Below are 27,624 nucleotides of genomic sequence, written 5' to 3' on the forward strand. Positions count from 1 at the left end.
AAAAGTCTGTCAAATACTGACTATTCATGCCATCGCAAAGACAACCATCTCTGTCATCTGGAGGCAAGAGGGAAATCTTATCTAAGAACCTTAGAAAAATCATGTCCGATACCTCTGCTTTTTGCAGATGATGTGGTACTGTTGACTTCCTCAAGCCGTGATCTTCAACTCTCACTGTAGCGGTTCGCAAAAGAGTGTGAAGTGGTGGGGATGAAGCGGTGGGGATGAATATCAGCACCTCCAAATCTGAGAGCATAGTCCTCAGTCTGAAAAGGGTGGAGTGCCCTATCCAGGTCAGGGATGAGATCCTGCCCTCAGTGGAGGAGTTCAAGTATCTTGGGGTCTTTTTCAGTGAGTGAGGCGAGTATGGAGCGGAAGATCGACAGAGAGATCTGCAGTGATGCGGACTCTCTATTGGTCCATCGTGGTGAAGAGGGAGCCTGGCAAGAAAGTGAAACTCTTGATCTACAGTATGCTCTTACCCTCACCTATGGTCATGAGCCGTGGGTCATCACCAAAAGAATAAGATCCCCGATACAAGCTGCAGAAATGAATTTCCTCCGCTGGGTGTTTGAGATCTCCCTTAGAGATAAGGTGAGAAGGTTGGTCATCCGGGAGGGGCTCAGGTCGAGCCGCTGTTTCTCCGCTTGGGCATCTCGTCAGGATGCCAACTGGACACCTCCCTGGTGAGGTGTTCCTGGCATGTCCCTTTGGGAGGAGGCCCAGAGTACGACTAAGGACACGCTGGAGAGATTATGTCTCCAAGATGGCTTGGGAACACCTCTGGATCCCCTTGGAGGAGCCCTGGTAGACACATCCCCTGTTACCACATCCCCTGGTCGATGTAGTTGGGGAGGGGAAAGTCTGAGTTTCCCTGCTTAAGCTTCTGTCCACACGACAACCTCAGATAAGTGGAAGGGAATGGATGGATGGATGTTCACCACCAAGTCGTTGAATAAGCCTTGTCAATTATTGTAGCGGTTTGTCTCTTGATATTGCCGAAGATGTGCTGGTTATCAGGAGCTAATGCTGGAACACTGTTAGCAAACATGGGTATGTTCTAACACTTCACCCCTGCATAAGTTTTGACTTGACATGCTGGTGCTTTTTAGTGTCTCTAACCCACACAAAAATGCCCAGGGCAAAAAGCTGGTTTTGATGTCTGTGAAAAATAATCTGTCGACCTGGGGTTTGGAGGAGGGAAGGCTGTTTAATCAGAAGCAGATGCACCTTCAACATGCATATTCATCCCGTATCGGCGGCGGCGGACATGCCCCCAAAACCTGTCATTGACAGGAGTGGAGATTCCGGGGTAAAATAGAAGATTTACTTGAAGTTTATGCTTCCTCTATCTCAGCACAATGCCTCTTCAAACATGGGCAGTCATCTGATCCGCGACACGTTTTCATGATGTTTGTGTGTGTGTGTGGGGGGGGGGGGTGGGGGGGGAGTGGTACTGTGGATGCCTCCGCTGTGGCCTGACTGTGGCCACTGCCCCATTGGCATGATCCATCCATTCATCCATCATCTGCCGCTTATCCGAGGTCGGGTCGCGGAGGCAGCAGCCCAGACTTCCCTCTCCCCAGCCACATCTTCCAGCTCTCGACCGGTAAATCAAGAGCTTTGCCTTTCAGCTCAGCTCCTTCTTCATGACAGAGCGATCAGAGTCCACATCACAGCAGATGCTGCACCGATCCCCCTGTTGCTCTCCCGTTCAATCCTACCCTCACTCGTAAACAAGACCCCAGGATACTTGAACTCCTCCACTTGGGGCAGAATTTCATCCACAACTCCACCCTTTTCCGACTGAGGAGCATGGTCTCAGATTTAGCGGTGCAGATTTTCATCCCAACCGCTTCACACTCGGCTGCGAACCGCTCCAGCGAGAGTTGGAGATCAAGGCTTGAAGAAGCCAACAGTACCACATCATCTGCAAAAGGCAGAGATCCAATACTGACACCTCCAAACCAGACCCCCTCAACACCTCGGCTGCGCCTAGAAATTCTGTCCAGAAAAGTTATTAACAGAATCTGTGACAAAGAGCAGCCTTGGCGGAGTCCAACCCTCACTGGAAACAAGTCCGACTTCGTGCTGGCAATGCGGACCAAACTCTGACATCGGTGGTACAGGGACTGAACAGCCCGTATCAGGGGGCTCGGCACCCCATATCCCTGAAGCACCCCGCACAGAACTCCCCGAGGGACATGGTTGAACACCTTCTCCAAGTCCACAAAACACATGTAGACTGGTTGGGCAAACACCCAGGCACCCTCGAGGACCCTGCTGAGACTGTAGAGCTGGTCCACTGTTGCACAGTTGGGACAAAAACCACATTGCCCCTCCTGTTTCTGAGATCCGACCTCCAGACGGACCCTCCTCTCCACACCCCTTAATTGACCTTACCAGGGAGGCTGAGGAGTGTGATTCCTCTGTAATTAAAACTCACCCTCCGGACCGGGTGGTGGGGGCCCCCTTCTTGATTCTAAATGTTTGCCGTCAATGTTATACATTAATGGCCACATTATGCCGCCGCCCCTGTGTGACCTATATCTTTGCTACTGTAACAATGAAAATTTCCCCACTGTGGGATCAATAAAGGCATTCTTATTCTTATTCTTATTCTTATTCTTAAAAAGGTCCCACAACATCCAGAGCTTTGAGTAACTCCAGGCGGATCTCATCAGCCCCCGGGGCTTTGCCACCGAGGAGCTTTTTAACTACCTCAGTTACTTCAACCCCATATATAGGAGAGCCCATCTCAGAGCTTCCAAGCTCTGCTTCCTCAGTGGAAGGCGTGTCTGTGGAATTGAGGAGGTCTTCGAAGTATTCCCTCCATCGACCCACAACGTCCCGAGTCACAGTCAGCTGACCCCATCTCCACTACACAAAATGGTGCACTGCTTTCCTCTCATGAGACGCCGGAAGTTGGACCAGAATTTCATCGAAGCCATCCGGAAGTTATTTCCATTGCCTCACCGAACTCCTCCAACGCCCAGGTTTTTGCCTCAACAGCCACCAAAGCTGCATCCCGCTTGGCCAGCTGGTATCTGTCAGCTGCCTCCGGAGTCCTGCAGGCCAAAAGGCCCGATAGGACTCCTTCAGCTTGAAAGCATCCCTCTGCAGCACACCCTCCAAGGACTCCAAAAAGGGTATTCTGCACTGCTGTTTGGTACATAAGCACAAACAACAGTCAGGACCCGTCCCCCCACCCAAAGGCAGAGGGAGGCTACCCTTTTGTGCACCGGAGTTAAGTTCAATATACAGGCGCCAAGCCGGCCGGGGGCAATAAGTATGCCCACATCTGCTCAGTGCCTCTCACCTTGGGCAACTCCAGAGTGGAAGAGTGTCCAACCCCTCTCGCGAGGACTGGTACCAGAGCCCAAGCTGTGAGTGGAGGTGAGCCCGACAATATCTCATGGGAACTTCTCAGCTTCACACACCGGCTCGGGCTCCTTCCCTGACTGGGAGGTGACATTCAATATCCCAAGAGCCAACTTCTGTAGCTAGTGATTGGACCGCCAAGGTCCCTGCCTTTTACCGCCGCCCAGCTCACAGGGCATCCGAACCCTTGGGCCCCTCCCACAGGTGGTGAGCCCATGGGAAGGGGGACCCACGTAGCCTTTTCAGGCTGAGCTCGGCCAGGGCTGAGCACGGCCAGGGCTGAGCTCGGCCAGGTCTGACCACCAGACGCTCGCCAACGGGGGGCCCCGGTGACCTGCACCAGGGCAAGGGAAAACGAGGTCCATAAATATTACTCATCATAAGGGGTCTTTTGAACCATGCTTTGTCTGGACCCTCACCTAGGACCTGTTTGCCATGGGTGACCCTGCCAGGGGCATAAACCCTCTGACAACTCAGCCTCTAGGATCATTGGGACAGAGAAATACCTCCACCACAGAAAGCTGACGGCTCATGGAGGGGCCCCGGTGATTATTATGTTAATTAGCTATCGTGAACGATACTGACAGCCTCATTTTAAAACTTACTCTGTAAATTTCACACTTGATGAGTGGCATTCCAGGCAAGATTATTTGTGTACAAACTTAATTATGCATATGTCTCCTTTAAAAACATTTTAAGCCAGTCAGTATTTGTTTAAAAATAATAATTATAAACAATCTTTTAATAAACCCCTGCTTAATTTTAATGAAACAGGAGGTTTCAGTGTTTGCACCTAATTAAATCCATATTAAATTAAGTGGACCACAAATAGTATGAAGCACTTAAACATCATTTGATACCCGAAATGACGTTAAAACAATTATTTTAAAGCTACCTATTTTGTACTCCTTCCAGCCCATTCGTATGTGTGTTCTGGGTCCTCCTGCAGTTGGGAAAAGTAGAATTTCTCAACAAATATGTGACCACTACAAGCTTCATCACATCAGGCTGAATGAGACCATTTTTGAGACCATCTCACACCTGGTTCGAGTCTCTGCAAGGAAAAATACATATAAAAATACAATACATAATATTTATTTGGCAGTGTCACATTTTGTAATGTTGTAGTACTGACCTTTTCATCCCTATTACTCATTATCCAGGAATTTATGGTGAGGAACACCCCTTCAGACACAGAGAATGAGGACTCAACATCAGCAATAGAAGCCCAGGAACTGCTGAATATTTTAAAGGACAATATGGAACAGAACAGAAGTACAGACTTTTGCGTGTTGTTTGCTGCGTGTGTGCATGCGTGTGTGCGTGCGTGTGCATGTGTGTATGCGTGCGGGGGGGGGGGTGGGGGGGTTGTTGTGTTTGGAGGATATGGAAATTTTGTATCGTCATGGTCATAAAACAACTGTAGTGCATCAGCAATTCTCGTCGTTGACCACATAGGAGGGTATTGCAATATAGCGGAGATTCCTACGTTAAATTTGTTCCGTGACACCGGTTGACTTGAAGATTGTGCCTGCCAATTGTCGTTGACCAAGGTCAAACGGGACGGGGTTGTATTTTATTTATCTACCCTAGGTGGCGCAGGAGACCCAATTTGATTTCATTGTTTATGACGACTTCAAAATATCAAAATTTTCACCAGGCCCAACAAGAGCGCGAAATCCTCACAGTATTCTTTGCTCGGGCTTTAATAATTTATACAAAAGCAATATGGGCCCTTGCAGCACTCCCTCATGATACAATATTAAGAAACCAACATTTTTTTCCAATCCCTACATACACTTTGTTGTTTGAAGTGATTATCAATGAAAGAGCAAGCAATAGAATAGATGAAGTAGATACTTCAGATACCTTTGGTCTGAACTGTTCCAGGCATCCACTATAATGGATTTAAAATAAAATTGTATTAGCTGAATAAATTAATTCCAGGATCAAACTGTTGTCATCATAATCCTTAAGCAGGCAATGTTTTTAGTACAATTAACTAACAAAATTGTGGTGTTGCCAAAGAACACATTAAAAAAACATCCAAGCACCAGATTTACTGATAGGCCAAGCAATGATTATGATTGGCTAAAGACAGGGGTAGCAGTATATATGGTGCCCTAAAGCACAACATTCAAATAGGCCAAGCAATGATTATGACTGGCTAAAGACAAGGGCAGCTGTATATATGGTGCCCTAAAGCACAGCATTCAAATTCCCCAACTGCTTGCAGGACGCAGCTTTGTCCACTGCGAGTCAAATCATTTTTTTTAATCTTGATTTTAACTTTTGGGTATTGCACTAATATGCTCCCCAGAGTTGTCATACCTCTTGTTTATTTTGTAACTTATCTTTGCCGTTTAGGTTTTTTGGATGACCAGGTGTTGGTGAAGGTGATGACTGATAAACTAATGTCCAACCCCTGCAAAAACCAGGGCTTTCTACTGGATGGTTTTCCAAAGACATATGACCAAGCGAGAGATCTTTTCCATGGTAACAAAATCAAAGATTATTACCACATATTATACAGTAAAATGTTCATAAGGTGCGTGCATGTGCACAAACACACACACATGCTCATCCATGTAACTGTATTTCTTTTTTTTTAGTTGATGAGCATGAATCAGACGAAAGAGCGTCTTTGACTTCCTTATACAACAAGAAGATAATGCCAGGTTTGACCACCAAGAAGTAGTCATTGAAGTGGGAAAATACAGTACAGAATTGATAAATAAACACATACATAAACATACTATTTCCACAAAGATATGGGATTTGATTTTGATATGATTTCCTATAACCCAAGTCTCAGACTTCACTTTTGATGCCAATATACATATACAAGGGTGCACATAAGTGTTGCGCTGATACGCCAGAGTACTGGAAATTGTCATCAAGCTTTTGTGCATGAAGCAGTTTGCTTATTTTTTGGGGTGTGGGGGTCAGAGAGCTTGATGGGGCTCAAGGGTTGTTGTCTCATTTGTGAACTACCGGTTCAAACCAACAAATCTTTTTGGGTGACGCAATGAATGGAATCACTTCATGAATTGGTTTGTTCCCTTAGATCAGTTAAACCCAAAAGGGCCACTCAAACATGCTAACCTCAATAATGTTGAAGATGTGTTTTTAATAATTACAGACCTGTATCCAACTTTCTGTTTTTAAGTAAGATTTAAAACAACATTTTTTTCACCAATTAAATATTTTTTTAAATACAAACAATATTTTAGAGAAATATCAATCTAGTTTTAGGATGAACCATAGTACATAGACAGCCCTATGAAGTATTTTAAATGATGTCAGATCTTTTACAGACGTGAAAAAACTCACAGTCTTGGTGCTACTGGACCTAAAGCGCTGCTTTTGATACAGTAGATCACCAAATTTTATGAAACAGACTTAAAAACCTGGTGGGCATCACTGGTAGTATTTTTAACTGGTTTTATTCCTACCGCAGAGACAGAAGTTTCTTCAAAAGTATGGATACTTACTAATCCATGAAATTAAATGTGGGGTTCCCCAAGGTTCAATTTTAGGTCCAATGCTTTTTAGTCATCATCAGAAGACACGCCATTAGCTTCCACAGCTACGCTGATGACACACAGCTGTACATTGCCAGGTCTCCTGATGACACAGGACCTATTGATACCTTTTTAAATTGTATTTTAGATATTAAGTCATGGATGGCAGAGAATTTCCTACAGCTCAATCAGGACAAAACCAAAGTTTTAGTTATCGGCCCTGAAGGTCAGAGACAGAAACTTTTACCAAAACTACTAGATTTTAAACCCTCACAATGTGTAAAGACCATGGACGTCATTTTTTACTCTGAGCTCAGTTTTATTCCTCAAATTAAACATTTTTAATGCGTTTTTTATCTTCTTAAGAATATTGCCAGAGTCCACCCATTTCTCTCTCAGACTACACGGAGGTGCTTTTATTTCATGTTGTTTAGATTATTGTAACACCCTGCTTTCTGGCCTCCCAAAAAGAGTATTTCCTCCTTACAACTACTGCAGAACTCAGCTGCTCGGGTGCTGGCGAGAACCAGTGGGCGGGAGCACATTACATGAGTTTTAATTGTTAATAGTTTTAATAATTTAAATTTAATATGACTTTTTCCAAAATAAATCAAAATTTATATGCTATTTTTCATTGTAAAATGTAGAAAGTTGATCATATTGACTTCAAAAGTCATCCATCCATCCATTATCTGTACCGCTTCTCCTCACAAGGGTCGCGGGGCGTGCTGGAGCCTATCCCAGCTGTCTTTGGGCAGTAGGCGGGGGACACCCTGAACTGGTTGCCAGCCAATCGCAGGGCACACAGAGACAAACATCCGCACTCACAATCACACCTAGGGGCAATTTAGAGTATCCAATCAACTTACCATGCATGTTTTTGGAATGTGGGAGGAAACCGGAGTGCCCGGAGAAAACCCACGCAGGCACGGGGAGAACATGCAAACTCCACACAGGGAGGCCGGAGCCGGGATCGAACCCACGACCTCTGAACTGTGAGGCGGACGTGCTAACCAGTCGAACACCGTGCCGCCCTTCAAAAGTCATGATTAATTAAAACAAACACACCCTTCAACAATCATTATCAAAAATTGTTGGTTGATAATTCAATACTTTTTATTTTTGTTTGCTATATTTGAACTTTTAACGTGTATTATAACTAATGAAACATTTATTTTGTCATTTTCTGGTGCTTTGTGCTGTACTCAGGGTTGCGGGGGTTGGAGTTGATCGCAGCTGACTTAGGGCAAAAGGATACACGCTGGACCGGTCACCTGTCCATCACAGGGCTCTTCATCATTGAAAAACTGTGGTTTCACCTTCCAAATGAAAATTTAATTGGAATGACAAACATTTTTGGAACACAACAAAGGGATGTATGTTCCCTCTCTCTCTGTTTTTTGAGAGACATCCGGTGGTCCGCTGGATAATTCATTGGTAGACTTCAGTTTTCCTTCTTCCTTGTTGTTTCTGGTCCCTCCCCTGCCCATATTTGGGCATTTGATGACGAAACCCTTCCACCCGTCTGATGCAACAAAGGAACAAGTCCAGATATGTTCAGGACAATGTCATACAGCCAGTCCCTCCCCCTGCCCATATTTGGTCTACCTAGGACATTACATGAGAATATACCCACGCATTTGGTACAACTCCAAGCCTTTTTCTGGAAAATACAAAGCCCTCCCTCTTCTGTGGTTTAGTACCCTACCCACTTACATACATTTGAATAAAACATATTAGCACAATACAACATAATCAGGGGTGCACATAACTGGTACGCATGGGCAACAGAAATCACTGATGCGTAATGTCATGTGAGTCACGAGGCGCCTTTGCGTACCTGTACACAGTGGTGCAACAGATCATCTTTGATCCATGAGCGGTACGGATCAAGCAACACGGTTTGGGCCGGGCGCGATCTGCAGAATGTTTGGTGAATAAAAACTGTGCGCGTTCACATTAAGTTGAAAGTTGAAAACCCTCATGGCTCACATAAGTCGAAGATGGGAGCGCTTTGCAAACATACTCAACGAACACACCACCTCCGCAAAGGCTAACTTCAAAATAAAGCTAACCAAATAATACATTACGCCATTGATGCCAATGCAATAGCCTTAGTAGACTTTTACTTTGAAGTTGATCTCCGTGGTGGCGTAACAGCTAACTTGACTTCCGTTTTCGACGTCTCAGCTTGCCACCTACATCAACATAACACCATCCCAAAGTCATATTCAGTCGCTTATTTAGGACGTTAACAAACCGCTAGTTTATTATGCTGTCATTGTATGATACGGCACAAGTTTCCGCCGTTAGTGGCGAGCAGCTGTTATCATTTGCAACAAGTGCCTGGCTGGTAGTTCAACAGCTCCTTGGCTTACGTTTTTTTTTAACTTCTTTTACAATATAGTGGAGATTATTTTGCAATGCGCTGTCCATGTGTAAAGGAAAGTGCCTTAAATTGCACTTCAAGGTCTTTTTGATTTATGAAAAAATAAATAAATAAAACCTTGCCTTCATTTATTTTATAAAAACACTTTTGTTATTTCATACCCTGTACCAAATATAAAATAAGAATGTTCTTACACTGTACCACATATAAAATAAGAACATTCTTATTTTATATGTGGTACAGTGTATAGAATAACAAGGTACCCTGCCTTATATTGCGTAATGCTAAATGGCCATTAGGAATGAGGATTTTTTTTTTTTTTAAATGGGCAAAAGTGTTTTATAAAATAAATGAAGTCAAAATTCTAATGATCTTTTTTTCTCTTTTTTTGCTGATCCGAAACACAATCCGATCCGTGACTCAAAATCCGTGACCCATCTGAACCGTGACTTATTTGATCTGTTGAACCACTAGTGAGTTCAATCTCCTGGTACTCATGTGAGTAACCCATGAAAAAAAAATTCCCCTGAACATAATCTTACTACCTATGGGGTATTGTAAACAGGTCCCGACTTGACGGTGATTGAGGAAACGTGTATCTTTATTCGTAAAAAGGAGGCAGCAGCCACCCATGAGTCGTTGATGCTAAACTGGTCTTTCTCCTGGAACATGGGGTTACAAATTTGCATATGAAACAGCTGAACTACACTTGTACACAAATGTGCATGCTTTGTTTTTTTTAAATTATGCAACAGAATAGGGAATACTTAGAATAAGGCCTCTTCTTAGACCACTTCAGGTGTTTACCTGAAATCATTAAGTTACTTACTATACAATATTACCATGCAGAGCTGGGCAGTCCCTCCTGGGGCCGGACGGGTCGGACCCTCTGGCCCGGCCAGATGCCCACTTTTGGGGCAGCAGGTGGGGGCTGACAAATTTTAAAAAAGGGCTGGACTAAGCTTGGAACTTTGGAAGTGGATTTTAGTCCTGCCCACTAATCGGCCCTCATGCACGTGACTGAGTAGCCAAATTTCATCTCAGCCTACTCGGTGACAGGCTTCTTTTTAGGCTTCTTTTACTCCCGCGTCGGCGCGAGCGACAACTGCTCTTATAGGGATTGTGGTATTGCCCCTCCCCCTTGTAATGGTATGTCCCAGTAGCAGGTGGGAGGCACGGGTTACGTGCAGTGACAATAAGGAAATACAGACACGCTTGAACGCACGCTGCTGTCTCACGTCTCTTCTTACACAAACAACTGCCGCATTGATTCACATGACTGACACATTGTGCTGTTGGCGACAGGTCTGCAACACATGCCACGCACACATCAGGAATTGTTGCTGCTCTGATCGGTCCATTATGTCACATGTTGCGATGACATACAGTTTCCCACAGAGAAGAGGATGCACCATGCAGCTCATTGCTGCTGCAAAGCAAACTAGTTTGGCAGCTGCATGGGTGTTATGTCACCCAGGACAAGATGGCGCCGGTGTGTCTGGTAGCTCTACTTCTGTTTGTCTGTTTATTGTTTTTATCTTGTTTTATGAGGACTACGAGCTCTCTGCTGATGTATGAACGCCAGAAATGAATGAAAATCAAAGCTTTTGTGGAAAAATGTGCAGAGTATCGCTTTGATGACCCAAACAAGTCGCACCCAACTTATCTGGCTGATGTCCCACATTTCCTGCTCCGACTGAAGGCCCTGCTGCCCAAGAAGCGCAGGCGTTGGGGAGTGCGAAGCGGCCGTCTTACCAGGTTGAAATCCTGGTTGGCACTTTCGCCGGAGCTAACATAGTGTCCGGCGAGGATTCCCTGGGAGTATCATGACTGCTTGCATCGCCTTATTGCTCGCCGCAAGCTCGCTCCAGTTGCTCCCTCTTGGTTGCTGCCCGTGGTTGGAGAACAGGGATGATCTGGTGGTTGTGCGCCCTTGCCGGACCGGCGAGATTGGTGGTGCTTACCTCACGAATCATCGGACATTGAGCCGAGCCGAGTGCGTGGCTGATTCCCAGTTGTCACTAAAATGTGCGCATCTTAACGCACAATCAGTGAGGAATAAAACTTTTATTCTTCGGGATTTATTTACTTCAAGCTCATTGGATTTACTATTCCTCACTGAGACTTGGATTGACTCCGGTGAGTTTGCTCCTTTTTCTGAACTGCTACCTTCTGACTGTGTTTTTATTAGTGCGCCCAGACCCACTGGCTGCAGGGGTCGCGGAGGAGGCATTGTCACAATACCTGAGAGCAACATGAGCTATAAGCTTCCGCCAGAAGTGTCACCCTGTTCATTTGAACTGAGCTGCTTTGAACTTGGTAAACACGATCCTGTATTGTGTGTGGTGATTTACAGATCAACTAAAAAGAGAAATATTACTGTCTTCGTCAATGAATTCACTGAGTTTGTTGTTCCCGTGTTGACGGATTATGATCGGGTTTTAATAGGTGATTTTAATGTGCATGTCGACAGTCCTTCCACTCCATGTGACAGACTTTTAAAATATATTGGATGGTTTTAACTTGGTGCAACATGTGTCGGGACCCACTCATAAACATGGCCATACATTGGATTTGGTACTCTTGTAATTTGGCTATTGATGATTTGATGGAGCAGGATGCTGTCATTTCTGATCACTGTCCGAGTTTGAGTTCATTTTGAATGATCATGTTAAACCACATTGCCCGGTGCGTTATTCTCGCATTCTCAAACCGGACACTGCAGTGTTTTTCTTCCGTCTTTTTATTTCATATGCTCAATCGCACATGGATGAGAGTGATTTGCGGAACACAGAAGAGTTTCAAGTTCTTTTTTTACTGCATGTGCTGGCATTCTGGACTCAGTAGCCCCACGCAAACCCATGCGCCCGAGAGCCAAACTGGTACCTTGGCTCAATGACACGACTCGTGAGGCCAGGTGCATGTGGCCCTGCTGCCCAAGAAGCAGCAAGCTGAGAGGAAATGGAAAAAGGATCGTCGGCAGGAGTCCTACCAAACTTTGTGTAACAGCTGGAGATCCTACCAAAAAGTGGTGAAACTGTCATCATCTTCCAAACCGCTTATCCTATACAGGGTCGCGGGGAGTTGCTGGAGCCTATCCCAGCCGTCAATGGACAAAGGCAGACTACACCCCGAACTGGTCGCCAGCCAGTGGCAGGGCACACATAGACACTGTCACTGAGCGGGAATTGATCCCACGCTGCCCGCACACAACTCAGGCGTGTGTACCACTACACTATCAGTGGACGTGTGGTGAAACTGGAGAGAGTGAAATCCTTTTCAGGCATTGTTGAATTTTTAAAAAAATAATCCTCGTATTCTGTTTAAAACCATTGGGGCTGTTTTAAATCCGCCAAATATACTTTTTAGAATCCAGCTCGGAAAGCTGTGACAAGTTTTTAGCCTTCTTTAGAGAAAAGGTTGCTCTCATTAGGGCCAATGTGCCAATCCCAACAGTCAATATTTTCATAAATCTCCCTTGCTCAGCTTTGTTTTCTCAGTTTTGAGGCTGTGTCATTACCATTTCTAACAAAAATAGTTAATCACTTAAAACCTTCATCTTGTCCCACGGACCCGATTCCTCCGAGGCTTTTTAAAGATGTGTGGGCAAGCATTGGCTCTAATGCCTAAATCTTGTGAATAGCAGTCTTGCCACTGGAGTTGTACCGTCGATTTGTAAGCATGCTGTAATTGAGCCACTTCTGAAGCGAACCGGCCTTGATTCTTTGGATATCTCAAATTACAGGCCAATTTCCAAACTTCCTTTTATAGCAAAAGTGCTGGGAAAGTGTGTTCTGTCTCAATTACAACTCTTTCTGGACACTCACTGTATTTCCGATATGTTCCAGTCTGGTTTTAAAGTCTTGCATAGCACAGAGTCTGCACTTTTAAAGGGTTTTAACCATCTCCTTTTAATAACTGATTCTGGTTCTTCAGCCATTTTAGTGCTTTTAGATTTGACAGCAGCTTTTGACACAGTTGACCATGCGATTCTTTCAAATTGCCTGCATGACTGTATAGGGGTCAGGAGGACTGCTTTAGATCATACCTTAGTCCTTCTCTGTTGGGCTGGGGGACTCCTCCTTGGCATCTACGCCCTTATGTTATGGAGTCCCTCAGGGTTCGGTTTTAGGCCCAGTTCTTTTTATACTTTATCTCCTCCCACTGAGTCAAATTTTCAGAAAACACAGCATCTCATACCATTTTTATGCAGATTACTGTCAGATTTACTTGCCCATTTCCAAAACAACTGGAGACCCCCTGGAACCCCTACATGCCTGCCTGAGTGACATCAGGGTGTGGTTGGCCCAAAACTTCCTATGTCTAAATGAGGGCAAAACTGAGGTTGTGATCTTTGGCCCAACTGATCCATTGGTGGACTTGGGCCCCCTAAGTGACTATGTTCGGCCCTCTGCCACAAACCTTGGTGTCAATATGGACAGTGATTTTAAATTACACAGACAGATAAACACAGTCGTTCGGTCAGGCTTTTTTCATATTCGTCTTTTATCTAAAGTTAAACCATTTTTATCTTTTGTGCATTTTGAGCGGGTTGTGCATGCTTTTATTTCATCTCGTCTGGACTACTGTAATGCTCTTTATTATGGAATTTCTCAAAAAGCACTTTCACGCTTACAGTTAGCCCAAAACTCTGCTGCATGCCATTTAACTGGAGCCAAAAAACGAGATCATATTACACCAATTCTTGCGTCTTTGCATTGGCGAATAGATTTTAAGATTTTATTGTTTGTTTTTAAAGCTTTGAATGGACTGGCCCCAAACTATATTGCTGACCTCATTAAAGTTTACAGTTTACGCGCTTTGAGGTCAGGAACGGAACGGGGCGGGGGGTTGTAATTTTTATGAATAAGGGCGGGGGGTAGAGGCCGTAAGGGTACCCAGGTCAAGGGTGCAGCGTCGCAGCCAGATGGGCAAAAAAGGGTAAAGTTCCCAGCTCTATTGCCATGCAATTAGTCCGTAAAGTCTGGCTGGCATAATAAAAAGGCCATTTTTTTCTCATTCCATTTCTTCAGAAAAATTGTTTCCCCTTTGCATGAGATGAGGAGCTGTTCATGTGTGTGTATGTCTCCCTAGAATATAGGCAAGCCCTCCCTTATGTGCGTGTGCTGTGCAATATGGGTGAATGAGGAAGATGTTTTCAATGCTGTACATTGTTCATAATTACCTTGACTTTTCACATCTTCAAATTAAGGACCGAAAGAGATGTCTGAGATGGTGAGCTTATCAAAACGAGTAAAAATATTGTATGCACAACATGTGTGCCTATATGAACATTCGAGTAGATCTTCCACAGAAAAAAATCTCAGCTGAGTAAAGACGCAGAGATGAGAATTCTTTGAGGAGAACAGGACACTGACAATGTAAGTTCATACTTTAAAATTAGGGGTGTCAAAATAGTGCATCAGTTGCGATCAATTAATTACAGTCACAGTTAAAGCATCATTTTTTTAAATCACATTAATTTTTAATCTCTAACTTTACTGTTTCAGTATGATGTTGAGATGTGTGGGGCTTGTGCTTGAGTTGTTGGGGGTATAAAAAACAATGGTCAGTGTCGCACCCTGAAGTGGACACTGGTTGGCTGTTATTACGTTTGCATAACCTGATAGGTGCCTATTGTATGTGGGAGGGCAAGTTCAGGAGCAGAGAGAAGACGTGAACATGGAGGAGCATGTGAGAGTTGTTGGTCCGATGAATGGTAAATTTAAAAATGCCTTGACGGCACTATTGATAAAAGAAGAGAGATATGCCTGCTTTGTAAGAAGGACATTGCTGACCAAAGAAGCAGTTCAGGCTTACCACATAAATGCAAAGTAACCAGCCGTGACTAAAGGCACAGCTAACGATAGAAACAAAGACGCTACTGTAGCGAACCATTACAAAACTCTTCTCCAAACTAAACTCGAGAACAGCCCGCATATAGGCAAGTCAGCGACCGACAGGCTGACGAATGTTCTTGCAAAACGATGAACTGCAGGCCGATCAACATAGTTGAAGACAAGGGATTCATTGAGGTGTTGCTAACAGCGTCCAATGACCCATCATACAAACCACCATGCAGGAGTACAGTGATCACTAAAATCCGCAAGATGTATGATGGTGAAAAGAAAAGCAAACTAAATGTTTTGGTGGGGGATTCGGACAAATTTGCTATAACCGCAGATCACTGGACTTCAACTCACAACCACGGTTATTTGGGGTGACTGGACACTTTAGTGGAACTTACACTAATTTTGCACTGATGGTCGTCAAAACAGAAACCAAGGACTTGGCTGATAATTGCGGCAAACAGTTCCTCAAGGTGGCAAATGACTGATACACCATAAACACAGAGACATATGGCGGGGCTTAGGGGTTTTGCAATGAAGCATCTCATCGATCCTGTAGCGAACACGGGGGTCACTCGTAAGAGTGTAGTAGTGTGTAGCGGCCGGGAGCAAGGCCTGCATTACTCTTGCCCGCCTCTAGGGACACCCCGTCAAAGTTTTAGGTTATTTAGAGGGGAATTTGACGAAAAACCTCATTAAATCAGTCATAAATTGTGAAGGGAAATAAAATAGTGGTTAATACCTTGACCCAAACACACACAATTTACGCTTGACTTCTGTATATGGACAATGTTTATTAACTACAACTAGTGGAACATACAAGAAAATACTACGATATGGCAAGGCTAAATAAATGAAGAAAAACAAGAAAACAAATAGCAAAATTAAGTGTGAGGTAAGGAAAGAATGTGATGTCTGATAGATAGCATAAGGACGACTAGAGTCAAGTCAGAGGGCTTTATGAAATGCACAGTTTTCTAGCGTTCACTACCAATTTTGTATGCACCCATTGGAAAGCCTTGGCGAGTTACAAAGTGGTCACTTATGTTTGCGGCGGCTCATGTGATGAGCAGGGGGGAAGGACCTCCACTTGTTTGCAGATGGAAAAACAAAAGGGGAAAAATAAAAAGGAGACGAAGGCTGCTGGTAGCGGGACCAAAAGATTGATTGGGTTCTCATGTTCCGAATGGGACAGAACCGGCGTGTTGCTTCAGCGGTAGCTGCCTGGGGGCCGGAGTTCGGCGCGTCTGCCACGTGTGTGGTGACGGAGGTTCGGAAACTCAACTTCTCAGCTCTTTTAAGTCGACCGCAGGTGATTTCCGAGCGCATTCAAAAATGCAGCCAAAAAGGTCAAAAGAGAAATGTTAGATCTGGTCTGAGAGGTGAGAGTTTTTTTTGGCAGAGAGAGTGAGACAAAGGCCAGGCCTTTTTATCTCCTTAAGAAAAAGGGGAGGGGGTGAGATGTCCATCCGCCCAGCTTAGGATTCAGGTGAGCATCGATTCGTGCCAATAAAGTTAGATTTGAGTCTATTGAATTGCCTTGCTTTGAAACCTTTGTAATTTGTAACTGGCATCAGTTGTCATACTTCAGCTGGAAACATCTCATTCTGAATGCGTCTAAAGTTTAGGAGTCAAAGATATGAGTTTAACCCAATATCTACACTGTTATCTGACCAGGAAAATGATTATAACCATAGAGAAGCACATTCATCAATGCAAAGTTAGCAGGATACACACAGTAAACAATACACACACATACATTGGAATATGTTTCATTTCAAGGTAATTTTGTTTGACCAAAAGACATAGGAAAATTAACGCTGCAGTTCCCATGTTGACCTCTTGTGGGTCAGTCTTTATCGAGGACTGTCAATGTTCATCGGGGCTGGCCCCCTGCTGATCGTAAGAGGGACCTCCTGGCTTCCCGCTGGGGGAAGCTTCACAAAGTCTGTTTGAAGGCCGTCCAAATCCACATCCGTTGTCTGTAGAGGGGGTCCAGGTGACGAAGAGTGGATCCTTATCAGGAGTTTGTGTCTTCTTGAGTCCTAGCATGTCTTTGTCAAATCCAGTTGCCGGGGTCCCCTGGTGATTCAATTGTTTTGAAGTGAGGCTGGAGCAGACTTGGGCGTATCTCCTAGCTGAATGTTGTCTCCAGCCCTGGAGGTATGGTCCACATGAAGGCATATCCGCTACAATCCATATTAAACAAGCTAACTCTATCCAGCGAACCATACTATTTTCACTTGCTATTATCTAAAAAAAGAAAAAAAAAAAAAAAAGGCTGCATTCAGCAGATGGAGAACACGTGCACACACCTCCGGTCGTGAAATTGTGCTTTATTTGAGTATTTGCTATTTTCGCAAAAGCCTGATAATGTGCCTAGCAAAGTCCGTGCTAGCAATAAATAGCCATCAGCTTGATAGTCCGCTATTCCACACTGACACGACCAGTCACGACACAAACTCACAAGTACTGTATAAAGAAAAAAAACAATGTGATGACTGCAAACCGCAAAAACACCATTTGAGTAAAATATATTGGAAACCACTGTGGAAACTGCAATGTTTCCCCAAGAAAACACGCTTAGCCTGGTGGAAGAGAAGCTGACCACCGTCATAATAGATATTTCATTTTCGTCAGTGTGTAGCAGCAGCGGGCCACACATCTGCCCTCACTTCGTACAAGTGTATATTATTTACATACGTGTTAATGGTCAATTTAATGTGACCAAATAAAATAGATGAATTCAAATATCACTCACCATAGCTGCACTTCAACGAGCCATGGCCATTTGTATTCCAACAAGTATAAATTATGACAATAACGAGTCCGACAGTGTCATAGCGTTTGCTATCCACCAATCCATCCATTTTCTGAACCACTTATTCTCACCAGGGTTGGAAGCGCGCAATACAGTTGTCGTAGTTATCACATCTCGGCAATGCACGCAGGTCCGGCTATCTCATCCGGGATGTTGAAAGTGCAGTAAAAAGTCGCTTGAACTTGGATTACACTTTGTACTGTAATGCAATGTTGATTAAATCCACACGATTATAGCATCCAGTAGCGAAGTTAAAAATCACAGTTAAAAGGTAAATGCACGGCTCGTCCATAACAACACACTCCTTCCTCGCCAGGATCGCAATCGTGCAATAAAGTTGTTGTTAGAACATCTCGGCACGCCCGTTTTTGTTCACTTTACCCAGAGTGTATCCACTGCCGCCTACGGTAGCTGCCAGTTCAGACAACAATGCACGCAGGTCCTGCTATCTCGTCCAGGATGTTGAAATTGCAGTAAAAAGTCTCTCGAACTTGGATTACACTTTGTACTGTAATCCAATGTCGATTAAATCCACACGAATATAGTATCCAGCAGAGAAGTTAAAATCACAGTTAAAAAGGAAATGCACGTCATCATATTCTGGCATCATGAAGACTGAAGCCGCTTCCCTGGAGGCGGGGCCATGACCAACCCTTGGCAGGCTCTTATTACACTGGGTAAAATCATGTATATACATTGTGGTATTATCATGTCATTTTGTGTACATGACAATAGTTTGTGATGATTATGTAATAGTTTGAGAGAAAAACGGGATTCTTGTGTTTTTTGTTGAATACAGTGATTGCAAAACAAGTCAGAATGCATTGCTTGATGTAAATCAGTAACAAAAAAACAAAAAAATCTGTGCAATGTTCCTATAGGTATAAGTAGATGAAACAATCCAATGTGAAGAAACGAATGAATAGTAATAGCAACACCCAATGCATGATGTTTGAATTATATTACAGTTGTAGTTGTGTTCGATTTCTGACCACTAGTGCAAGAAAAAAAAACAAAAAAACACATCTATTATGTGTTCCATAATCCTGGAATGTGACAGACCTGTTGTTCAGTGGTTAAAAAAAAAAACACACACACAATAACAGGTATCTTAACTTTTCTGCTCACGTATGCCAAGCTCTAAAAAATATTTATTTCACAAATTTAGGAAATTTGCGCACGTCCCTGATAAAAGGCCGTGCAGAATCTCCCTCTCCCTCTCCCTCTCCCCCCCCCCCTCTCTCTCTCTCTCTCTCTCTCTCTCTCGGGAAAAGGACTCTCTCTCCTGAAAGAAAAACTCTCTCCTGGAAAAAAAAGATGCTCCCTCTCCTGAAAAGAAAAGGACACTCGCTGTCTTGAACTTCACTCTTTTTGGAAACTCTTGTGAACTTTCAACACCCTTTTGTTTGTAGCTTACTAACTCCCCTCTGTCACCAGCCACCATCTGATCCGTCCTGGGTCAGAACATTTGCTTCTTTTTTTGTTACTTTTGAGTCACCCGTCGACAAACCACGGCACACGTGGGGACATTCAAATTTTTGTTGGTCCGATCACGGCTCTAGCAACGCTTCCTCCCCTTCCCCGTTGAGGGACGACAACCAACACCCAAGAGTGCAGCTTGCAATCTCCTACGGGCCATACGATTGGTGCATAATTAACTTGGGAATCAAGTAGAGCTTGTAGAAATCAGCTGATTTTAGCCTGGTACGCTAGCTCACTGCTCATTAGACACGCACGCACACCCGCGCGCACGCAAACACACGCACACTCACATCGTCCGGTCCCAATGTCCCACAAGCCTGTGATATTTGTTTTTAAACCTTTGATATTCATTTTCTTCATTTATTTAGACTTGCCTTAGTATAGGATTCTTTATTGCGTTTCTATTTCTGCTTCTGAACATTGTAGTGTGTTTCGTTTAGATTTCAATAGCTGTAGAAAATAAATCATCGTCATATACAGAAACCTAGTGTGAATTGTGTGTGTTTGAGTCAAAGTTTCAGTCACTGATCTGGCAAATCGGACTTACATATTTTTAATGTAGCACCTTCAAATATTAAGACTAAATTACAAGGACTTTTTCATCCGCCAAAACGGGCGTGGTGGTAATATTTAATACTAAACAATCGCTACAACCCCGAGGCTGCTTTTATTGCCGCTGGTGATTTTAATCACTTCAACCCGGAGACAGTCCTCCCCAGATTCTACCAATATGTCTCCTGTAACACCAGAGGGGACAAGATTTTGGACGATTTTTATGTGAACTTGGTTGGCGCATACAAAGCAACACCCCTGCCCCACATCGGACAACCTGACCATCTCTCCCTGTTCTTCACACCTCGTTACACACCACTCATTCAGTGTAACCCACTACGAAGACAAAGTGTGGCCAGTGGGAGCAGATGAGGTGCTTCAGGACCGGTTCAGAAACACAGACTGGAATATGTTCACCCACACAGATTTGGACCAGTATGCTGGACTGAGGATACTCACCCCGAGTTCTCCCCAGTGCGGCGATCATCTTGGACACGGACATTAGCTAGACTAGGGATACTCATTCCGAGGTGTCCCCAGTGCGGCGGCCATCTTGGACAGGGACATTAGCAAGACTGGGGATACTCACCCCGAGTTCTCCCCGGTTCGGTGGCCATCTTGGGCAGGGACATTAGCTGGATAGAAATACTCACCCCGAGGTCTCCCGTGTGGCGGCCATCTTGGGCACGGACATTAGCTGGACTGGGGATACTCACCCCGAGGTCTTCCCAGTGTGGCGGCCATCTTGGACAGGGACATTAGCTAGACTGGGGATGCTCACCCCGAGGTCTCCCCAGTGTGGCGGCCATCTTGGGCAGGGACATTAGCTAGACTGGGGATACTCACCCCGAGGTCTCCACAGTGCGGCGGCCATCTTGGACAGGGACATAAGCTAGACTGGGGATACTCACGCCGAGGTCCCCCCAGTGCGGCGGCCATCTTGGGCAGTGACATTAGCTGGACTGGGGCTACTCACCCAGAGGTCTCTCCAAGTGCGGCGGCCACCTTGGGCAAGGACATTAGCTAGACTGGGGATACTCACCCTGAGGTCTCCCCAGTGCGGCGTCCGTCTTGGGCAAGGACATTAAGTAGATTAGAGATACTCACCCCGAGGTCTCCCCAAGGCGGCGGCCATCTTGGGCAGGGACATTAGCTAGACTGGGGATACTCACTACTAGGTCTCCCCAGTGCGGTGGCCATCTTGGGCATGTTGTTCAAAAGTATTGGGACACCCAGAATTTTCACCCTCGGCTGTCCCTAATGAAGCGGCCATGTTGTTCAAAAGTATTGGGACACCCCGATTTTTCATCCCCAGGTGTCCCTATTGAAGCGGCCATATTGATCAAAAGTATTGGGACACCCAGATTTTTCATCCCCAGGTGTCCCTAATGAAGTGGCCATGTTGTTCAAAAGTATTGGGACACCCAGATTTTTCATCCCCAGGTGTCCCTAATGAAACTGCCATGTTTTTCAAAAGTATTGGGACACCCAGAATTTCCATCCTCAGGTGTCCCTAATGAAGCGCCCATGTTGTTCAAAAGTATTGGGACACACAGAATTGTCATCCCCAGGTGTCCCTAATGAAGCGGCCAATTTTTTCAAAAGTATTGGGACACCGAGAATTGTCATTCCCAGGTGTCCATAATAGGCAGCCATTTTGTTCAAAAATATTGGGACACACAGAATTTTCATCCCCAGGTGTCCCCAGTGCGGCGGCCATCTTGGACAGGGACATTTGCTTGACTGGGGATATTCACCACGAGGTGTCCCCAGTGCGGTGGGCATCTTGGACAAGGACATTAGCTAGACTGGGGATACTCACCCCGAGTTCTCCCGAGTGCGGTGGCTATCTTGGGCAGGGACATTAGCTGGACTTGGGATGCTCACCCCGAATTCACCCCAGTGCGGTGGCCATCTTGGGCAGGGACATTAGCTAGTCTAGGGATACTCACCCTGAGGTCTCCCCAGTGTGGCGGCCATCTTGGGCAGGCACATTAGCTAGAATGAGGATACTCACCCCGAGGTCTCCCCATTGAGGCGGCCATCTTGGACAGGGACATTAGCTAGACCGGGGATACTCACCCCGAGGTCTCCCCAGTGAGGCGGCCATCTTGGGCAAGGACATGAGCTATACTGGGGATACTCACCCCGAGGTCTCCCCAGTGCGGCGGCCATCTTGGGCAGGGACATTAGCTAGACTGGGGATACACACCACGAGGTCTCCCCAGTGCGACGGCCATCTTGGGCAGGGACACTTGCTAGATTGGGGATACTCACCCCAAGGTCTCCCCAGTGTGGCGGCCATCTTGGGCAGTGACATTAGCTAGACTGGGGATACCCACCCCAAGGTCTCTCCAAGTGCGGTGGCCATCTTGGGCAGGGACTTTAGCTAGCATGTTGTTCAAAAGTATTAGGACACCGCGATTTTTCATTACCCAGTTGTCCTTAATGAAGCGGCCATGTTGTTCAAAAGTATTGGGACACCAAGAATTGTTATCCCCAAGTATCCCTAAGGTAGCTGCCATGTTGTTCAAAAGTATTGGGACACCCAGCATTTTCATCCCCAGGTGTCCCTAATGAAGTGGCCATGTTGTTCACAAGTATTGGGACACCCAGATTTTTCATCTCTGGGTGTCCCTAAGGAAGCGGCCATGTTGTTCAAAAGTATTGGGACACCCAGAACTTTCATCCCCAGGTTTCCCTAATGAAGCGGCCATGTTTTTCAAAAGTATTTGGACACCCTGATTTTTCATCCCCATGTGTCCCTAATGAAGCAGCCATATTATTCAAAAGTATTGGGACAACCAGAATTTTCATTCCCAGGTGTCCCTAATGAAGTGGCCATTTTGTTAAAAATATTGGGACACCCCGATTTCTCATCCGCAGGTTCGGTCCTTTCCGAGATTTCTTGTTTCCTTCCTTCCTTGCTTCCTAGTGTCCTTTCTTCCTCATTCCTTCGCCTCATCCTTTCCTTCCTATTACTTTGTATTCTTACTTTGTTTTCTTTCTTACTTGTTTTCCTTGCTATCTTGGTTCGTTCCTTGTTTCCTCCCTTCCTTTGATTCCATCATTCTTTGTTTTCCTTATTTTTTTCCCCTGACTTCCTTCCTTCATTGTTTCCTTACTTCCTCTTTTCTTGTTTCCCTTCAGATTTTTTTCAAGGTCATTCAACTTCATTCCAACGCATTCTGAGGTTTCCATACAGCTTCCTTCGCCTTCACACGCAATTTCTCCAGGAATTGCATTCTCTAGTTATTATTATTATTCCTTGTTATTCCCCCCACTTTTTTGGCATGCATCTCCTTCCACATTTTTCAAACGATTCACTTTATTCAAGTTTCGAAACATTCAGAATATTCATGCCATCTTGGGTAGTATTTTTTCTTGTTTCACAAATTTTCGAATGTTTCACAATTTCACGTTTTTCACCCAAAAATAAAACATTCATTTCCAATGGCACATTCAACATTTCACATTTACACCATTCTAACTTCAAATTCACAAGATTCAACTCATTCAACTCACATTGATAAAGCTTTTCAACACACCTACAATTCCTACTTCCCAAAAATTCAACTTATTCACCCTCAGAAAACCCACAAAAATTCACCATTCATTCCCATTGCCATATTCAACAATTCACATTTACATCATTCCAATATGAAATTCACAACATTTGTCTCTTTCAACTCATATTGGTCATGCTTTTCAACACACCCCAAATTCCTATTTCCCACACATTCAACACATTCAACCTTAAAAAAACCACAAAAATTCAACTATTCACCATTCATTTCAATTGGCATATTTAACTTTTCACATTTACACCATTCCAATTTCCACAAATTCAAGTCATTCAACTCATTCAACTCACATTCAGCTTTTCAACTGCCTAAAATTCCGACTTCCTACACATTTAACTCATTCACACTTTAAAAAAACACAAAAATTAAACTTTCACCATTCATTTGCATTGGCAGATTTAACTTTTCACATTTACACCATTCCACTTTCCACAAATTCAAGTCATTCAGCTCACATTCAGCTTTTCAACACCCCCAAAAATCCTACTTCCCACACATTCAACTCATTCACACTTAAAAAAAACACACAAAAGTTCAACTATTCACCATTCATTTCCATTGGAACATTCAACTTTTCACATTTATACCTTCCCAATTTCCACAAATTTAAGTCATTCAACTCATTCAACACCCCCAAAATGCCTATTTTCCACACATTCAATTCATTCATACTTAAAAAACCCACAAAAATTCAACGATTCACCATTCATTTTCATTGGAACATTCAACTTTTCACATTTATACCATCCCAATTTCCATAAATTCAAGTCATTCAACTCATTCAACTTTTCAACACCCCCAAAATTCCTACTTCCCACACATTCAACTCATTCACCCTTAAAAAACCAACACAATTTCACCATTCATTTCCAGTGGATGAGTGTTATTGCCCCAGTTCAGCGGCCATTTTGGACAGGGATATTAGCTAGACTGGGGATACTCTCCCCGAGGTCTCCCCAGTGCGGCGGCCATCTTGGGAAGGGACATTAGCGAGACTGGGGATACTCACCCCGAGGTCTCCCCAGTGCGGCGGTCATCTTAATTGACATAAAGTAAAAGCATTGCATCTTTACATTTTATTTTGACTTCATAAAAGTTGTAACGGTTGCTCAGAGACTGTGGATTGGGCAGAGGTTATCCATGATCCAGATTCATGAGGTTGAGGGATATAAATAAGCAACAACAGCAACCTAATTTGAGAACCACGCCAAAATATGTGCACCCCTGCATATATACTGTATTTGTATTCACTGTAGATGGAAAATCGATATCTCGGTTTACTAATTATTTGCAATTTTTTCCTATGTGTGTGCTTATGTGTCTGTCTTACAGAGTTTGTTCTGTGCCTTGATGCATCAGACTCCTTTCTGAAAGATCGTGTGATTAACCTCTCTGAGAAGTTGGTGCAGGAACACAAATATGAGCAAGAGCACTTCCTGCAAATTTTGGCCAAATACAGAGAGAAAAACATGGAAGAAGAAAGTGTTGTCAGTTACTTTGAGGAGTTGGACATCAACCCGTTATTAATTGGTAACATTCTTTCTAAAACGTTTTAACCCATGCACCCGTTAACACATTTTTTTGGGAGGCTTTGTGTAGTTACCAAGGCACTGTTTAGCTGCCATGTGCTTGTCAGTTGCCATCATAAAATAAAGTTCAAAAGCAGTGCTTATGTGTATAGTATCGTAAAGTATAGTATAGTATCGTATTGTGTCCTATTGTATCATATCATATTGTTTTGTATTGTGCAGTCCAGGACATTACAGTATAGAGTTGTATAGTATAGTGTTATATAGAGTAGTACAGTATAGTATAGTATCGTATCGTATCGTATTGTATATGATGTAGTAAATGATGTACCCCCTGTGAAATATTTTTTTCAGCCAAGTACCGCCCCCACGCCCAACCAGTGCAAAGCATTTTTGGATGAAAACAAAAGAAAAAAATACTCAAAACAGAGTGATGCCCTCAGTTTTTTTAAAATTTGGAACAACATTTGTAGTGGTATCTCTCTATTTGGAAATAATGAGATTTAATAGAAAAAGAAAGAAATAATTCACTTAATCATGAATACACATTGCACATGAAAATAATTATCAACATAAAGTGTTTTCTTTTGAGATCATAGTAAATACTGTATTTGCTCTCAAAATATAAATCCATCCATCCATCCATTATCTATACCGCTTATCCTCACAAGGTCTCTGGCGTGCTGGAGCCTATCCCAGCTGTCTTCGGGCAGTAGGCGTGGGACACCCAGAATTGGTTGCCAGCCAATCACAGGGCACACAGAGACAAACAAACATTCACACTCACAATCACACCTAGGGGCAATTTAGAGTGTCCAGTCAACTTACCATGCATGTTTTTGGAATGCAAGAGGAAACCGGAGTACACGGAGAAAACCCACGCAGGCACAGGGAGAACATGCAAACTCAACACAGGGAGCCGGGATTGAGCCCATGATCTCTGAACTGTGAGGCGGATGTGCTAACCAGTCAACTACCGTGCCGAAAATATAAATCATTAACTTAATTTTAAATGAAAACAGAAACTGCAAGAAACATATATACATACGGTGTATATATCCATCCATCCATCCATCCACTATCTGCCGCTCATCCCTCCTGGATGACTGAGCTTCTCACTCTATCTCTAAAAGAGAGCGCAGACACCCTGCAGAGGAGACCCATTTTGGCCGCTGTATCCGGGATCTTGTTCTTTCGGTCAGGACCTACTGCTTGTGACCTTAGGTGAAGGTAGGAATGCAGATGGACCGGTAAACTTCTTCACCACGATAGACCGATACAAGGTTTGCATCACAGCAGACGCTGCATCCATCCATCCACCTGGTGAGCTCACGCTCTATCCTCCCCTCACTTGTGAACAAGACCCCAAGATACTTGAACTCCTCCAATAGGGCAGGATCTCATTCCCGAGCTGGAGAGGGCACTCCACCCTTTTCCGACTGAGGACCATGGTGTCAGATTTGGAGGTGTTGATTTTCATTCCAACCGCTTCACACTTCACTGGGAACCGCTCCAGTGAGAGTTGAAGATCACAGTTTGAAGAAGCCAATACCACATCATCTGCAAATAGCAGAGATGCAATACTGAGGCCACCAAACCGGACCCCTCAATGCCTTAGCTGCGCCTGGAAATTCTGTCCATAAAACCTATTAACAGAATTGATGACAAAGGGCAGCCTCGCGAAGTCCAACCTTCACTGGAAACACATTTGACTTACTGCCAGCAATGCAGACCAAACACATTGGTGGTACAAGGACCAAATAGCCCATATTAGAGGGCTCTGTACACCGTACTCCTGAAGCATCGCCAACAGAACTCTCAGAGGGTCACGGTCAAACTCCTTCTCCAATGCCACAAAACACATGCAGACTGGTTGGGTGAATTCCCATGCACCCTTGAAGACCCTATCGAGGGTGTAGGGATGGTTCACTGTTCCACGACCGCAACGAAAACCACATTTCTCCTCCTGAATCCGAGATTCAACCTCCAATGGACCCTCCTCCCCAGTCTGTCGATCCAGAGGGACTGTCCCGGATGTCCAAGCGATGTTGTAGAGGCATGTCAACCATGACAGCCCCACAACATCCAGAGCCTTTAGGAACTCCAGGCGGATCTCATCCAGCCCCAGGGGTTTGCCATAGAGGAGCTTTTTAACCACCTCGGTTACCCCAGAGATAGGCAAGCCCATCTTGGAGTCTCCAGGCTCTGCTTCCTCAATGGAAGGTGTGTCGGTGGAATTGAGAGGGTTTTTAAAATATTCTCCCCACCGAATCAACAATGTCCCAAGTCGAGGTCAGCAGCACCCCATGTCCACTACTCACAGTGCATTGCTTCCTTTTCCTGAAATGCGAGATGGTGGACCAGAATTTCCTAAAGCCGTCCGGAAGTCATTTTCCACGGTTTTCACATTCCACATTCACCAAACACCTCCCACGCCCAAGTTTTTGCCTCTCAAACACTCAAGCTGCATTCCGCTTGGGCAGCCAGTATCTGTTAGCTGCCTCCGGAGTCCC

The 27,624-nt window shown here is 44.4% G+C and overlaps 1 protein-coding gene across 18 annotated transcripts in view; it reads left to right on the plus strand.

Annotated features, from left to right (window-relative positions):
- ak7b (adenylate kinase 7b) overlaps positions 1-27,624 on the plus strand; it is a 152,292-nt gene that overhangs the window by 106,488 nt on the left and 18,180 nt on the right. For all 18 annotated transcript variants that reach the window (XM_086048970.1, XM_086048968.1, XM_086048972.1 and 15 more), the window contains 5 exons: positions 4,297-4,425; positions 4,545-4,656; positions 5,749-5,877; positions 5,994-6,059; positions 24,915-25,112. In XM_086048970.1, the coding sequence (XP_085905096.1) occupies positions 4,297-4,425; positions 4,545-4,656; positions 5,749-5,877; positions 5,994-6,059; positions 24,915-25,112 (634 nt within the window). The remainder of the gene's footprint in view (positions 1-4,296; positions 4,426-4,544; positions 4,657-5,748; positions 5,878-5,993; positions 6,060-24,914; positions 25,113-27,624) is intronic.

The sequence above is a fragment of the Filicampus tigris genome, chromosome 13 (genome assembly GCF_054856515.1).
Source record: "Filicampus tigris isolate MCC_2025a chromosome 13, RoL_Ftig_1.0, whole genome shotgun sequence".
Taxonomy (NCBI): Eukaryota; Metazoa; Chordata; class Actinopteri; order Syngnathiformes; family Syngnathidae; genus Filicampus; species Filicampus tigris.